The sequence below is a fragment of the Macaca fascicularis genome, chromosome 7 (assembly GCF_037993035.2).
Source record: "Macaca fascicularis isolate 582-1 chromosome 7, T2T-MFA8v1.1".
In the NCBI taxonomy this organism is placed as follows: domain Eukaryota; kingdom Metazoa; phylum Chordata; class Mammalia; order Primates; family Cercopithecidae; genus Macaca; species Macaca fascicularis.
The window spans coordinates 8,680,190-8,694,859 of NC_088381.1; the positions used below are offsets into that span (position 1 = coordinate 8,680,190).

At 46.8% G+C, this 14,670-nt stretch overlaps 1 protein-coding gene across 2 annotated transcripts; it reads right to left on the reverse strand.

The window, feature by feature from the left end:
* Positions 1-7,733: 7,733 nt before the first annotated feature.
* LOC135971757 (E3 ubiquitin-protein ligase HERC2-like) lies at positions 7,734-13,697 on the reverse strand. Of its 2 annotated transcripts, none has more exons than XM_065547682.2 (6): positions 12,999-13,697; positions 12,313-12,485; positions 11,118-11,291; positions 8,814-9,002; positions 8,084-8,182; positions 7,734-7,972 (listed from the first exon to the last, which is right to left on the reverse strand). In XM_065547682.2, exons 2-6 carry the CDS (start codon positions 12,418-12,420, stop codon positions 7,877-7,879), a joined length of 666 nt encoding a protein of 221 aa, XP_065403754.1. In that variant the 5' UTR covers positions 12,421-12,485; positions 12,999-13,697; the 3' UTR covers positions 7,734-7,876. The 2 variants fall into 2 exon arrangements, with proteins under 2 accessions (XP_065403754.1, XP_065403752.1); XM_065547680.2 differs by having other exon boundaries at positions 12,313-12,402; positions 12,999-13,241.
* Positions 13,698-14,670: the final 973 nt, after the last annotated feature.

Genomic DNA, 14,670 nt, shown 5'->3' on the forward strand with positions numbered 1-14,670 from the left:
GCCGGGAAAAGACATAAAAGGCAGGCAGATTGGAAAGGAAGAAATGGAACTGCCCCTCTATACAGACAGTATAATTGTCCATGAAGAAAACCCAAGGAAACGACAATGAAGCTCATAATAAATGAGTTTAGCACAACTGTGGGACGTAAGAACAGCAAACAAAACTCAGTGGTATTTTCTATATACTGGTAATGAACAACTGGAAACCAAAATCCTCCAAAACACCAAATCAAGCTCTATATTCCGTACCTGGGCAGGCCCACAGGCAATTCCCACTGTGTGTTTGGTGTCCAGTCCCGGCAATGCTGCAGGTTCTGGCTTGGTCACACGCAAGGTGTCAAAGTGCTGGCACTGGTCGTTGCTCCCTGAGCTGTGGACCTCGCTGTCCTCAGTCAGAGCCAGGCAGTGGGTGGAGCCGGCAGCCGCATCAATCACCTTCTTCCCTACAAGGAAAGAGGGATGCAGATGCAGCTTCAAGCCTAGGACTTCTGCTGCAAGAAAGACAGGTATTTCCACTCGGCCATTCAGGCCAGAAAGCTTTTAATATTAACTTCTTGGGGATAATCTGTTGCTTTAATATTAAGCACAATTCATTTGCTTTGGGTGTGTTATTAGAACTCCTGTATTTTGTTAGCTACAATTTGTTAGGACCCACAGCCTACAAAGATCGTAATGCTGGGATATGAAAACGATCTGTTCTTTTTTCTCCTCCTTATTCAGATTTTCATTCAGAGAGAAACAAGGTGCTTTTAATTAACTATTAGATCATATTCTCCCATCCCAGATATAACAATACACAGCACACTCTTCACTAAGGAAGGCTTCCTAAGAGGAAATCTATTTTTTTCTCAGAGTTAGGTGATATCAGTATTTAAAACATTGTTTCTATTTAAACACTTATTGTGTTTACCAGGAACACAAAATATTCTATTTTTCCTTCCTGGTAAATCTAACATGGCCAACACAAAGGGTGTTTCTCAGAAATGTCAACATATAAAAGAACTCAGCTGAAAAACCACACTGCAGTAAGGGGAACAATTCTATCCTAGGATCCTACCGTAAGTTAACATCAGCAACAACAAAAGGTGTTTATCAACAATAATTTAAATACTCTGAAAGTAAACGATTTCTATATCTAATGACCATCGTAGCTTTCCTATACTAATGGAGGGGAATATAAACAAGAAGGCACATGAAATTCAAACACCATTCAACGACACAGAGGAAACTTATTACTTTGTCACTTATCTCAGAAGCTCAGAACATAATACATACCGTATGGGCACACAAAACTCTCAGTCATCAAGACACTAACATGCGTTAAAATAAAACTCATGGAGGAAAGAACTGGCAAGTCTCACTTAAAAGTCCCACTTCCAAACCCACTTGGTAAAGAAGCAAACACACAAACAATGTGTGTAGTACCAGGACCCAACGAACTACAGCCCCCACACAGAGCGCAGCCCAAGGCCTGCTTCTGTGAAGACGCTGGTGTTGGAACACAGCCACGTCCGCCTGCTTCAAATACAATCCGACCCTTTAAGAAAAAGGCCGCCCACCCCCGAGAGAGAGAACCCTGAAGAGTCCATCTGATGTACCTGTCGCTGCCTTTCCCCTTCTTCCCTACTTTCTTGTCAGCTTGCCTGCCCTTCCCCAGTTCTCGACTAGGATGAAGACTACCTCCCAACCACTAGGCCAAGTGGCACAGAAAAGTCCAGTTTTACCTTAGAAAAATCCCTCCGCCATCACAGTTTTGATGGCTCCCACCCCAACTTCCTGCAGCGTAACGTCCCTAGTGAGAACACCATAGAAGAATTTCAGGGTCTTCTTGCGGAGGCCCCCATCCTCTCTGCCTGCACCCGCAGCCCACACTGAAGGCGCCGGCACTCATATCTACACACCTCGGCTTCCATCTGTTCCCTCCAACCACAATGCATGCGGGACACCTTTGCAACTGAGCAAGCAGGAAGCCCCCACCAAGGACGAGTTCACATCAGAGTGTCCCAGCTGGACCCAATCCCACGTCCTGATGTGGCCCCACAGCACAACGCACCCTCACGGTCTCAGTGTGTCTGCAGTACAAGTACAGGTGACCTCACCACGCAGAGGGAACCCTTCCTGAGTCCAGCCTGCTGAGGGACGAATGGGTGCCTGCCACGGAAAGTGGCGATGTTTGTAAAACTCAATGGGTTTAAATTAAATTTGGTAAGAATAATTCAAAGTCATTTGTAATAGAGACACACCCACTTTCCAATTAGTATCAATCCCTGCACCAAGCCGGCTGTCAAAATTTCTAATGACAGTCCATTCACGGAATGTCAGGTCAAGAACACAAAACCTGCAAACTTTAAAACATCACTAAAGAAACCGTCCTGAAGGGTTTTAACAGTTTACGTTTGCACTCACCTCACAAGCCTTCTAAGAGTTTTGGATAATGAACATGTCCCTCTGGTCCGTGTCCACGTCTCTGGTTGTCACCTTTTCCCCATGAATAAACTTGGTCATCTTTCGTCAAAGCGATGGAAAACTGACTTCCACAGCGGACTCTGACCACATCCAAGTCTTGCAGCTTTTCAATCAGCTTTGGGGTTTTGCAGCCATCACTAGCACCTCTGCCCGGTTTCCCACAGTCATCATCTCCCCAAGACCACACTTGTCCTAAAAAATACAAATGCATTTAAATAACAACTGTGCATTTTAATGAAAAATTTTAAATGACTGACAATAATCTAATGAAAAACGCACACTAATGTAGACCACCCGTGTGCACAGTTAATACTACAAGGGAGGCTACTGAGCAAATGAAATCTAGGTGACACCTGAGGTTGATATAGAAGCAAGAAAGAAAGGGAAGGCGGAGTTTTCTTTTTGTTTTCATTACATGAAGAACCAAGTCGTGACTCTTACTAGCCTGGGCTCAATGTTCACTGCTTCACAGAACCAAAGGCCCACTGCCTCCGTGAGACACAGTAACTGGGGCCCGGCACACTGCAGACGCTTGCGGACCACCCTCCCATTTGCCTGCCTGCTTCTGTTGCCACCGTGCTGACCGCTGGTCAACCGTACCACTGTACGTGTTCCCAATTGCATATATCAGCATAATTATGTAAGTTGATTAAATATTACATAAAGGGATAAAATACAATTGCAAAAGTAAATAGTTTTATTTTTACTATGAAAAATAAGCTGAAAACTTTGCAAAAACTTAATGAAAGTGAATTGTTAAAAAACAGAATTGTTAGGCTGGGCACGGTGGCCCACGCCTGTAATCCCAGCACTCTGGGAGGCCGAGGCTGGCAGATCACTTGAGCCCAGGAGTTCGAGACCAGCCTGGGCAACATGACGAAACCCTGTCTGTACTGAAAATACAAAAATTAGCCAGGCAAGGTGGTGAACATCCATAATCCAGCTGAGGCATGAGAATTGCTTGACCCCAGGAGGTGGAGGTTGCAGTGAGCCGAGACTGCACCACTGCACTCCAGCTTGGGTGACAGAGCGAAACTCTGTCTTCCAAAAAAAAAAAAAAAAGTGAAATTACATAAAGGTGAAAACTGTAAAAGATCAGGAAAAAGAAATCAGATAAGATATCAGATTGTTCCACAAGTTCCCACATTCTATTTTGTAATAACTAAAGATAGGCAAGTATTTTCCTCAACGATCAGATGGTAAATATTTTTAGCCTCTGTGGGCTTTCTGTCCCAACAACCCAGCTGTGCCACTGTCACAGGAAAGCAGCCACAGACAATGCGTAAATGAGTGGGCAGGCCTGCACACCAATACAACTCCACCTGCAAAAGCAGGCCGACCCCGAGCGAACCGGAAACTGGAGATGACACACTATGACGTGGTCAATGAAAGCAGCACAGCAGACCCGCACACAGAGATCAGAGGTGCACTTTCACACGCTGTGCTGAAGATTATGCTGTTCACGTAGCCCGCCTGGGCATTTCCCACTGTCCCCCAAGGCCAGACTGCAGGGTAGGATACTTCTACCGTAACTGTCGCCTCAGAAAATAACGGCACAGCAGGGACACTTCCCTACAAGATCTGCACCAAAGAAACACCAGTGTGAGGAAGACACTGTCCGCAGCCTGTTCAAGGCAGTTTACTCAACATATCATCACAAACTTCACCTAAAGTAGCAACTACACTAAAGAACGCCAGGCTAGTCTCCTAACACAGCTCAGACCTCACAAAACTTTTAACCAGGAAATATTTTAAGGTCTACCACTCACTCGATATAAATGACGACATGTCCAATTGAAAGCTCCTTGAGAGCAGGAGCCTTTCAGAGGAGACCACCTTTGCTCTAGGACTCACAGTAGCAGAAACAGGATGGCTCTGACAATGTCAGTCCCGGCAACGGCAGCGGGACCTATACATATAGGGAAGTATCTGAAATGATTTTTCATCTTTGACCTAAGAAATGCCCAAAAGTCACTCAATTATCAATCTGCCATTCAACTTCTGCAGGAGAGAAAGCAAGCTGACAGGTCCCCAGCTGATTTCACAGGAAGACTCCACAACGCCAGAGACACACAAGATGCCAAGGACAGAGGCCCACAATACTGACAGACGAGTCGTTTCCAAAAAATTAACGTCACTTTAAGCATCAAACCTCATCATGTACCCTCGAAAAAAGATGAGGATGATCTCAGTTAGGAACACAAACCGAAAAGCAAAATTCAAAGCAAGCAGACACCGCAGCGTCAGACTACAGAACACGGAAAGACTTAGCAGGAATTACCACACGGAATCAAGAGTGGCCGAACGTTAAGAAATGTAATAATACTAACCAGAGACAATTCAGAGTGTCAATCATTCCATTCCAACTCTCATTCTTAAAAAAATAAAATGCCCACACAGGAATGCCCACACAGCTGCTAATCTGCTGACAGGCCCCAGGCAAACAAGCCCTGTGAAATCAATAAGCTCCCACCTCAACTACTTAGATAAACAAAAGCAAAATAAACTCAAAGCAAGCATAGGGAAGAAAATAATATAAATAGGTATACACATAAATAACCACCGCGGCCTCTTCACCAATGCCACTGACCCCACACCCACTGGGCGACAGGGTGGGCGGCCTCGTAAGGCCCACTGTGCTCAGCTCACTTCCTCCAGGGAAGCTGCCAAGCGTGTCCTCGAGGCCCGGTCCTGGGTGGCGAGAGCTCTATGTACCGTTCTCAGTGACAGCCAGGGTGTGAGCGTCCCCACTCCCACACGCCACATCGATGACATGACCTTCAGTCCTTTAAGCCCAGCTACCAGCATTGGAATGGCCTCGTCCTCACTGGAGCCTTCAAACAGATAGGACGGCTGTTCCTAAGTCCTGTGAGAGGCCACCTCCTGCTGCATGCTCCCACTCATGCAGGGCAGACGCACTGTGGCCCAGCCGGCCGTAGTTCCCGCGGCTCCCGGTGTACAGCTCCCCCTCCGCAGTGATGGCCGCGCTGTAAGTGCTCCCGCAAGCGATATGCACCACATGCTTCCCGGCCTGCTTTCCAGAGAAGGCGGAGATCACCTTAGGCTCCTCCAGAAGCCTTGGGGAGGAAGAGAATAAACATGAATGCCCTTCTTCTTGGCGTTCTTATTAGTGTTAGCAAAGGAAATTCACTATCCAAATGGAGACCATGAGAGCATCAGGCCAGTTTCACCTTCCAGGAATGTTATAAAATAAGGAAGAGAGAATTTGAACACCTAACACCTCCATGACTTTTTGTTAAGTTGGAACCCGACGCCAAGAGTGGTATCCAGTAGAATTACAAAAACAGGGTGAAAGACTTGTACAATAGGCTGGGCACGGTGGCTCACACCTGTAATCCCAGCACTGTGGGAGGCTGCGGTGGGCGGATCACCTGAGGTCAGGAGTTTGAGACCAGCCTGGCTAACGTGGTGAAACCTCGTCTCTACTAAAAATACAAAATTAGCTGAGAATGGTGGCGGGCCCCTGTAAGCCCAGCTAACTGGAAGGCTGAGGCAGGAGAATCGCTTGAACCCGGGAGGCAGAGGTTGCAGTTAGCTGAGATCACACCATTGCACTCCAACGTGGGCGACAAGAGCAAAACTCCATCTCAAAAAAGGAGACTTGTACAGTAAAGTCCATTGCAGCTTTCTTCACAATGGCCCAAAACCACGGTCCATCCGCAACAGAAGGAAGGAATTACCCACACACCCAGCAATGCGGCTGGATCTCAGGACATCATGCTACGTGAAAGATGCCAGAAACAAAACACCACACGCTGTATGGCTTTGTTTACCTTCAATTATGGAAAAGACAAAATAGTAACAACAGAGGGCAGATCGGAGGTTGTCAGCAACTGGAGGGAGGAAGTGGGGATCAACTCAAAGGGTACAAACAGGGCCCTGGAAGCGACAGGCACGCCCCATGTCTTGATGGTGGTGACTCCCCAGCTGAGGGCACTGGCCAAAACCCATCCAACTCTACACCCGAAACTCAGTCATCTGGTTGTACGTAAGCCTCAAAGCTGACTGACATTTATATGTATTTGTTAAATGAATGTGGCTGGAATGAAGCCAGCACTCTGCAGTCTGTATCTTACAAATGAAAAGTATGAGGCAACGGGGATTAGGGTAGAGAAGTCTTACTAGTTGAAGAAATTGCAAAGTTAACAAAATATCCTATTCTTAGGATCCAGGATACGTTCCTATGATGGATGACATTTTCTTGAGAATCTATAGAAGCCGGGCCTCTCCAAAGGCATGGTTTACTCACTTTGTGACCTACTAGTCTGCAAAATACACACAGTGGCACAGGCGCACACAGCGACAGTGCAATGACTCTACCCTAGTACAACCTCTCCCTTATTCAGCTTAAGTTTCAACTTCCCCAAAAGGTTATCTCCAGCTTCTGCCATCTGCACTGATCTCTCTTCCTTCCTTGAAGTCCTAGAAGAAGGGATAAGTTACTCATCCTAGCACTTACTCTGCACTGAGAATTGTTTTACTATGAAATATTTTATACAAAGTCAGTAATAAATACCTAAAGGAAATAAGCAGATATACCACCCTGTCCTGTACCTCAATGCCTTTCAAGTCCCGTGTACCCCATGTCAATCCCAGCCCTTAGGATCCAGTGTGACAATGACAGCTATAAATTCCATGGAGATCGATCTTTTCTTTTTCACTCGTTTTACATTTGTCTGAATCCCTTACAACACTGTCAGGGTTGGGCTGTTCTGAGCTTGGCATACATGCACTGCACGATACGCATCACTCTGCTTTTCTCCCAGTTTGGGATCTTCCCAGCAGATGCCATTGGCAATGATGCCCTCAACTCCACCCTGTGGTGTGCATGGCCCCTGCCCTCTGGGCTCCTCTCAAGGGACACAAGGGCAGTCATGACTACGCTCATTGCACATTCTGCACTGTCCGCTCCCTGCTCAGGGCTCCGGCCCGCATGAAATGGGCTTGCTGGGTTGATGTGTACATACATCCTTCATTTAAACCTAATGCCAGAGTTCCACGCACAACAGCAAAGTACAAGACGGTTCCCATCACTCATGGGGCTGGCAGACCTCCCAATTTTTACAACCTGGCATTTATAACAACTTTATTTCTGTTCTTTCACAATAAAAGATTCCACCGAATAGGATGATATTACGAAGAAACTGCTGACTTCTGTTCCTGTAAAAATAATCTAATGGTTCAAGGAAAGGGTGAGAACCTTATCTATGGGAGACAGGGGGAATTGTTTGTGAAGGAAGGAACAGTGCTGCGGGATTTGTTCTGGCAAACTCCACAGTGGGGATGCGGTTTGAGTAGAGAGAAGGCGGCCAAGGCTGCACGGGGTGGAGAAGAGCAGAAAGGCCGATTCCCGTTGCCTTCCACACATGGGCAGAGAGTTCCTCAGCCGTCACCAAGGAGGGGGCATATCACAGTGTCCTGCTCCACCCCAGTGCTGCACGTCGGGGCAGCTGGAAAACACCTGCACACACTCCTGCGCTCCAGCCTGTCGAGGAAATGGCAACATAAAAGAGGAGTGTGTCCCTGCAGGAATGAACGATACACACAGTGTCCCCATGGCCCAGCCGTCCTCTGTCCCCTAAGCCCAGGAGTATACCTCTCCAGCGGCAGCCAAGGCTATGCAGTGGTGACCATCAGAATGGGCAGCAATTTTTACAATGTTTCTGGAGGCAAGGCCTTGGACCAGCGGTGGGGCCTAAAAAAAAGAAAAATAGGAAGAAAAGTCATCATCAGTCCAAGGAAAATGAAATCAGCGCAGCTCTCCTTTATCATGTATCTCTGAGCAAACCCTGCTCTAACCGGAAGTGGGGCATAAGTCTCTGCGGGCCACGGGGCCGGCTCTCCAGCCCTTCCCACCCAGCACCAACAGAACAGCGGGCAGCCTCCAAGTGCTCTGTGGCAAGACCAGAGCCGATGCGGGGGCAGGGCAGGCTACTCCTTGCGACAGAGACGTGCAGCCGACAGGGAGGAACACCCCGCTTTAATAAAAACATGCCACGTCCCAATGTGCCACTATCCCCATGAGGCCCAACTCCCTCATCTGTCACCTGCCTGGCCACAAAGTCAAATGAGTTTACACATGGAAAATGAATTTACAAACGGGAATCTCATGATTAGCAATGAGTTTCACTGTAAGGACTTCCTAACCTTCACAACCCAAATCTTGACAATATTACAGCTGAGACCATTAAACATAATATACAATAAACAGAAGCTGATCAATCTTCACAAATCAAATGGCTTCAAGAAAGACCAGAGCTTGTGCATCTGCAGTACAGACCCTGCCTGCCAAGGGAACACTGCAGGCACAGTGCCCAGACACTCACCAGTGTGGCACTATTGTAGGCCTGTGTGTGCACCCAGCCATTGTGTGACAGAATCAGGAAGCGCTTCTCTGCACAGGCAATCTGTGTGACTCCCAGCTTGGCCAGGCCTTCGCACTGGATCGGACCAATCACATTGGCATAGTATTTCCATCCTATTAACCCCCAACCTATGACCTCTTGCAATGATCCCTGTAAGATAAGAAAGTAAACTTTTTTTTTTTACAATAGCAAAAGAAAAAAAAAAGACTGGGAGTAACACTGAGATATTATAAGCTAAAAACAAAGCAAATGAAAATATGCTGCTTCAAAACATCAAAATAGCTGGTACCACACCATATTACCTCATTTAACAGGTATGATGAGGCGACTGAACAGGTTAGTTTTCCATTTCCATCGCATTTCATTTTAAGAGAGTCCATTAAAAAGTAGTATCAATAGCCCTTAAATACTAATATACTTTAAAATGCTCAAACTACATTAGGGTCACCATTTTGTGCTTTAGGAGGCAAAATCCCAAAAGCCCACACGCGAGGCTGGGAGACCAGCATCCGTGTTGGCGGTGAGAGAAATCAAGTCGTGCAGGAGCAACCTGGTGACAACCAGGCCACACTGGGTGCATCCCCACCTGCACATGGGCACGGGCACACACGCGTGCACATGTGCAGCACACGTGTTCCAGGGCAGGCCCTGCAGCACTATTTGTGTTTGTTTTATTGTTGTTGTTATTATTGTTTGAGAAGGAGTTTCACTCTTATTGCCCAGGCTGGAGTGCAGCGGTGCCATCTCGGCTCACTGCAACCTCCGCCTCCCGGGTTCAAGTGATTCTCCTGCCTCAGCTTCCCGAGTAGCTGGGATTACAGGCATGTGCCACCATGCCCGGCTAATTTTTGTAGTTTTTAGTAGAGATGGGGTTTCTCCAAATTGGCCAGGCTGTTCTAAAACTCCCAACCTCAGGTGATCCCACCACCTCGGCCTCCCAAAGTGCTGGGATTACAGGCGTGAGTCACCACACCAGGCCCTCAGCACTATTTGTATAGCAACATTGTGGCAATAAGCCCAAGTGTCCACCAGTAAGAGACTCACTAAACAAAGATACATAAAACTCACATCCGCACACTGAATACTAAGTTGCTTTATAAAAACAAAGAGCGACACTCTGATAAAGTACTCCAGTACATATGGTTAGTAAAAAACACACACCACAAGTAATGCAACCTGCTACCACTAGGTACTCATTCCAGAGAACAAGGAGGTTACAGAGGAGACTGGAAAGTCAGAGGGAGCAGGTGGGAAACTGGGTAGAAGGGGTGGGCAGGGAAAGCGACAGTGTGTCTCTGCCTAGGTTTGATTTTCGAACCATGTGACTGTATTCCTTTTTTTTTTTTTTTTTTTTTTTTTTTTGAGACAAAGTCTGGCTCTGTCACCCAGGTTGGAGTGCAATGGCAGGATCTTGGCTCAGTGCAAACTCCGCCTCCCAGGTTCACACCATTCTCCTGCCTCAGCCTCCCGAGTAGCTGGGACTACAGGCGCCCGCCACCACGCCTGGCTAATTTTTTGTATTTTTAGTAGAGACAGGGTTTCACCGTGTTCGCCAGGATGGTCTCGATCTCCTGACCTTGTGATTCGCCCACCTCGGCCTCCCAAAGTGCTGGGATTACAGGCGTCAGCCACCGCGTGGGGCCTTTTTTTTAATGACTGTAAAACAAAATAAAGACTCTTCATATTAGAAATAAAATGTTATAAAAATCGATTCAAAACTAAGATTACTGTTATACCCTGGCAAAGTTCACCACCATTCCCAAAGCCAGTTTTCTCATTGACATAATGAGATACAACAGCATGCATGAGGTCCTCAGCGGGCCTGCACCCTACAGGTGCTCCACACACGCAAATCACTACTATTACCATTACTATTACATGACAGATAGAATATAGAATTATACTGTCACTACCATAACCAGCATTACATACTATGACAGCCCGCCTTCAGAGTATAAAGAAGGCTGTGGAACCCCCTGCAGAAGGTGGGAGGGCCTGGGGCTGTGGCTAACGGGGAGCTCTCTGGGGCTGTGCTACCTGAACCTGGAAACTGGGCCCCCAGGTTGGGTCCCTAGGCCTCTGCACCTCAGCTTGCTCATCACTCACTCTCCACACGGGGAACACCTTCAACTGCAAACACATTTAAAACCACAAGCCAGCTCCCCCATCAACACCAGAAAACCAAGTCTCCACACGGGCCCAGGATGAGAACCTAGAGGCGGTACTAGCCACAAAACACACGGAGAACGTGGTTCTTGCACACACCTTATGAGACGTCGGAGCGCTACACAGCGGAGGCAAACAGGGCGTAGCCGGACGGTCTAAATGGCCCATGACGACAACCACGGTCTGTCGCAGATCAGTGGCAAGCTCGCTGTCTTGGGGAAGGGTGAGGTACCTCAGGAAACTCTCGCTGGGGCTCAGAGGGCCAGACAAAAGCTAGAAAGGAAAAGTAAACAGACATTCAGAAATGGTGGCAAAAATTAAAGTAATACAATTAGCCCTTAAGAAAATAAAAAACCACTCTTTATATTTTGGTATTTACTCATGTGGCCCATCAAATGACCATGTCGATGATACAGTTATACTACACATCTATATATTTATGCAGCATATAAACTGACTGCACAAATGTCTAAATTTGCTATATACACGTCCACAACATTGACGGTGCATGTATACACTTATGATACCACAGTAAGTTGAGTCCACACAGATTACCAACACAACCAAACCACCCCGCAGGCCTAGGACCCCTGGAGAAAGGCAGAACCACCTCTGGGGGAACCCAGCGCAGCATCTCAAGCTGGCCTTGAAATCCAAAACCAAAACCTTTACTTTAATCTAAACCTTGCCCACTCTGGAAAACACCTATTTTCATTTGCAAATTAAATCATAATTCTAATTCTTCTATAGGCAGAAGAGCCCGATGATTATTCAAGACTGCCAAATAATAGAAAAATTAAACCAAAGCACGATACTGGAATGCCTAAGACTTTCCCAAAAAGACTGGCAAAATCCAACCTGTACTTGACCTGCAAGGACCAGCAGTCCTGGAGGTTTAGGCCCAGGGCCCCGCACACCTGCTCCTCCCCGAGCGCGGCATCCACACCTGTTAAGTGGGGAACTGGTACTCAACAGAGTGACAGCTCAGGTGACATGCCCTGCACAGAGCCCAGTACACAGGAAGGGCCAACAAAGCAGGCCACTGTTTTCGTTGTTCTTTTCCGGTACTGATTTAAACGTGCGTGTTTCAAGCTTGGTTCTGTGCTGACAAGGAAGTCGGTGTTCACTGATTCAAGTCTTCTCCACAAACAAGTGACCTCCCACACCTGTCTCATGTGACTCGCTGCTGTTTCCACCAAAAAAAACACTGCTGTGGACACGCACGCTGGTCTTGCTTAAAAAATAACTAGAATCCAGTGCCACCTAAACACAAAGTTCCATCATACACACTCACGTGCATGTCGCCCTCGGAGTGGGGTGTATCCTTCCTGCAAATGATGCTCTGGAACCTTTGCAGCAAGGGCAAAAGCGGGGCGTTGGTGCCCTGGGTGGGAACGCTCATTGTCAGTCTCCTGTGCCCCGCTGTCCCACAGCTGAACCAACAACAGGATGGTAGACAACATTTGGCTAAGGAGAAAAGATATTCATTCCTAGTAAAAACACATTAACTTTTTTTTTTCATGGTTAATCAAAAATAAAAGCAAACAGCTAGATAGAAGTGAACAAATACTTGGGATCTGGAAGGAAATGAAAGTAAAGCTGTGGTAATTAAATCACTGAATTGACACTGAGATTTTAGCACACAATATCGCCTTCTGCTGATAGGAAAGACCAGTTAAGAAGCCCAAAGAGCACATTTACATGAAAGCTCTAGGATCTTAAATTTATGGAATAAAAACAATTAAATGAGGAAAACTGAAAGAAAAAAAAAAGAACAGTTCCCAGACTAGAAAAACGAGCATAAAAAAGGAGGTGAAGAAAAGGTAAAGAGAGAGCGAGCTCTGGGACGTGGTTCTCTGGTTACAGAGCACCACACATCTGCTGCAGTCACAAACCATTCAGTGAAATGCACACAGTGCTACAGGTATGTGGATACAGACGCACTTCCCCAAAGCGTTCCCAGTCTGCGCCAGCCCTCACCTCAGCGTGCCTCTCTGCACAGCCAGCTCCAGCAGGATGACCAGGGCCAAGTGCTGGTCCTGCAGGGGGACGCTTCTGGTCCTTTGGTGCCTGGCGTTCCGTGAACATCCCTGAAATGAAAGCAGAGGATGCAGGAACAAAGCGACCTCCAGACAGACAGCATGCTTACAATCACACTGCACGTTTCCTACACGCTCCCTCCCAAGGAAGGATGTATTTTTAATATTTAGAATCAAGTTTCTGAGACTTGCTAGTCAAATTTATTCAGAGGCTTTAAAGTGTACAACTAGCTTACAAAAATGTATTTGAAGTATTCATTCAGATACTATATTACAGTAGATGACATACTCCAAGTGTGTAAAGCATAAAATAATTTATCTCATTATCCAAAACATGAGTAGAAGAGTATCTAGCTATGTTTTCTAGTTTCAATGTCATGTAAGACTGTAACAGTATCAACATTCTCCTACAGAATCAGAGAAACAATTTCTGAAACCACCTGAGAATCTGGAGGCAAAATGCCTACACTAATTGTTATCTCTCATCAATGAAATATTTTAAAATCCTATCCCAAGACTGCAAAGAAAAGATCTTATGGCATCAATATTACAGCTGAAGTTTTGAAATCAACTCCAAGCCTAAGTTCAGGGCCTCCAGCGTTAGAACTCTGTGGCGACGCCTTCACCAGCAGGCTCAGGACTGGACTCAGCCGGGGACGTCCGTGAACGCCCGAGGCCCCCTGCCGGCTGCAGGAAGGCACCGTGCTGACCTCTGGCAAGAAGAGTGAGGAGTGGCCTCACTTTTCCTCTGCACCGTCCTTCCTGTTGAATTTTAGATTTTCTTTAAATTTAAAAACCTTAACAAGAATGCATAGCACCCACAACCAGAGTTCATGTTTTTCCTTACACACAAATGATTCCTATTCAAAACTTTTTATACTGAAAAGACCAGCTACAGGACTAAACAATTTGATCTTGAGTAGTTGTTTACTCCTACATTATCTATAAGACTTCAAACCAAGCACCACTCTGCACTCAGGACGGCAGCTCCTAATCATCACAGAGAGACGCACAATGTCGGCGCTCAACCCTGCACAAATGACTGATGGCCAAATCTCTAAGCATCCTCCCTCGTCCGTCTCATTTTGTATCACAGCTTCCTGGGTCTCGTCAGAGGATCACAAATCAAACTGCCTGAAAAGCTGAGAACCCAGACCCGGAATCACGGCACCGAGAGCTCGCTGAAAACAGAGGTGGGAAACCAACCTACTAGGCTTCTTAGCTCTAAAGCGAGGGTGGTAAGAACCAGCCTCCAGCAGGCCAGCTGTCTGCGTGCAGAAGGCAAGAAAGGAAAGAACTCACCCCACATGGGAGACCAGGCTGGAGAGGAGCTGGAAGAAGAGCAGCAGAGCCGCACAGGGTAGCCTGGCTCACCCCAGCTCTGGCGTCCTCCACTCGGGGCCTGCTCCTGGCCGCGGTGAAGCCCTGTGTGCCTGACCCACCCCGTTGGGAGCCACCCTCTTCTGAGGGGAGTGCTCATCACCCTCCTGTGTCTTTTTAAGCTTTTCACTACTTGAGTGTGTTAATTTCACAAGTCACAGTTTCATTCCGCATGTTGTAAAAGGTTATGCAAATGGTACACCGTAAAAACCACCCTGTACAAGAGAGAAAAG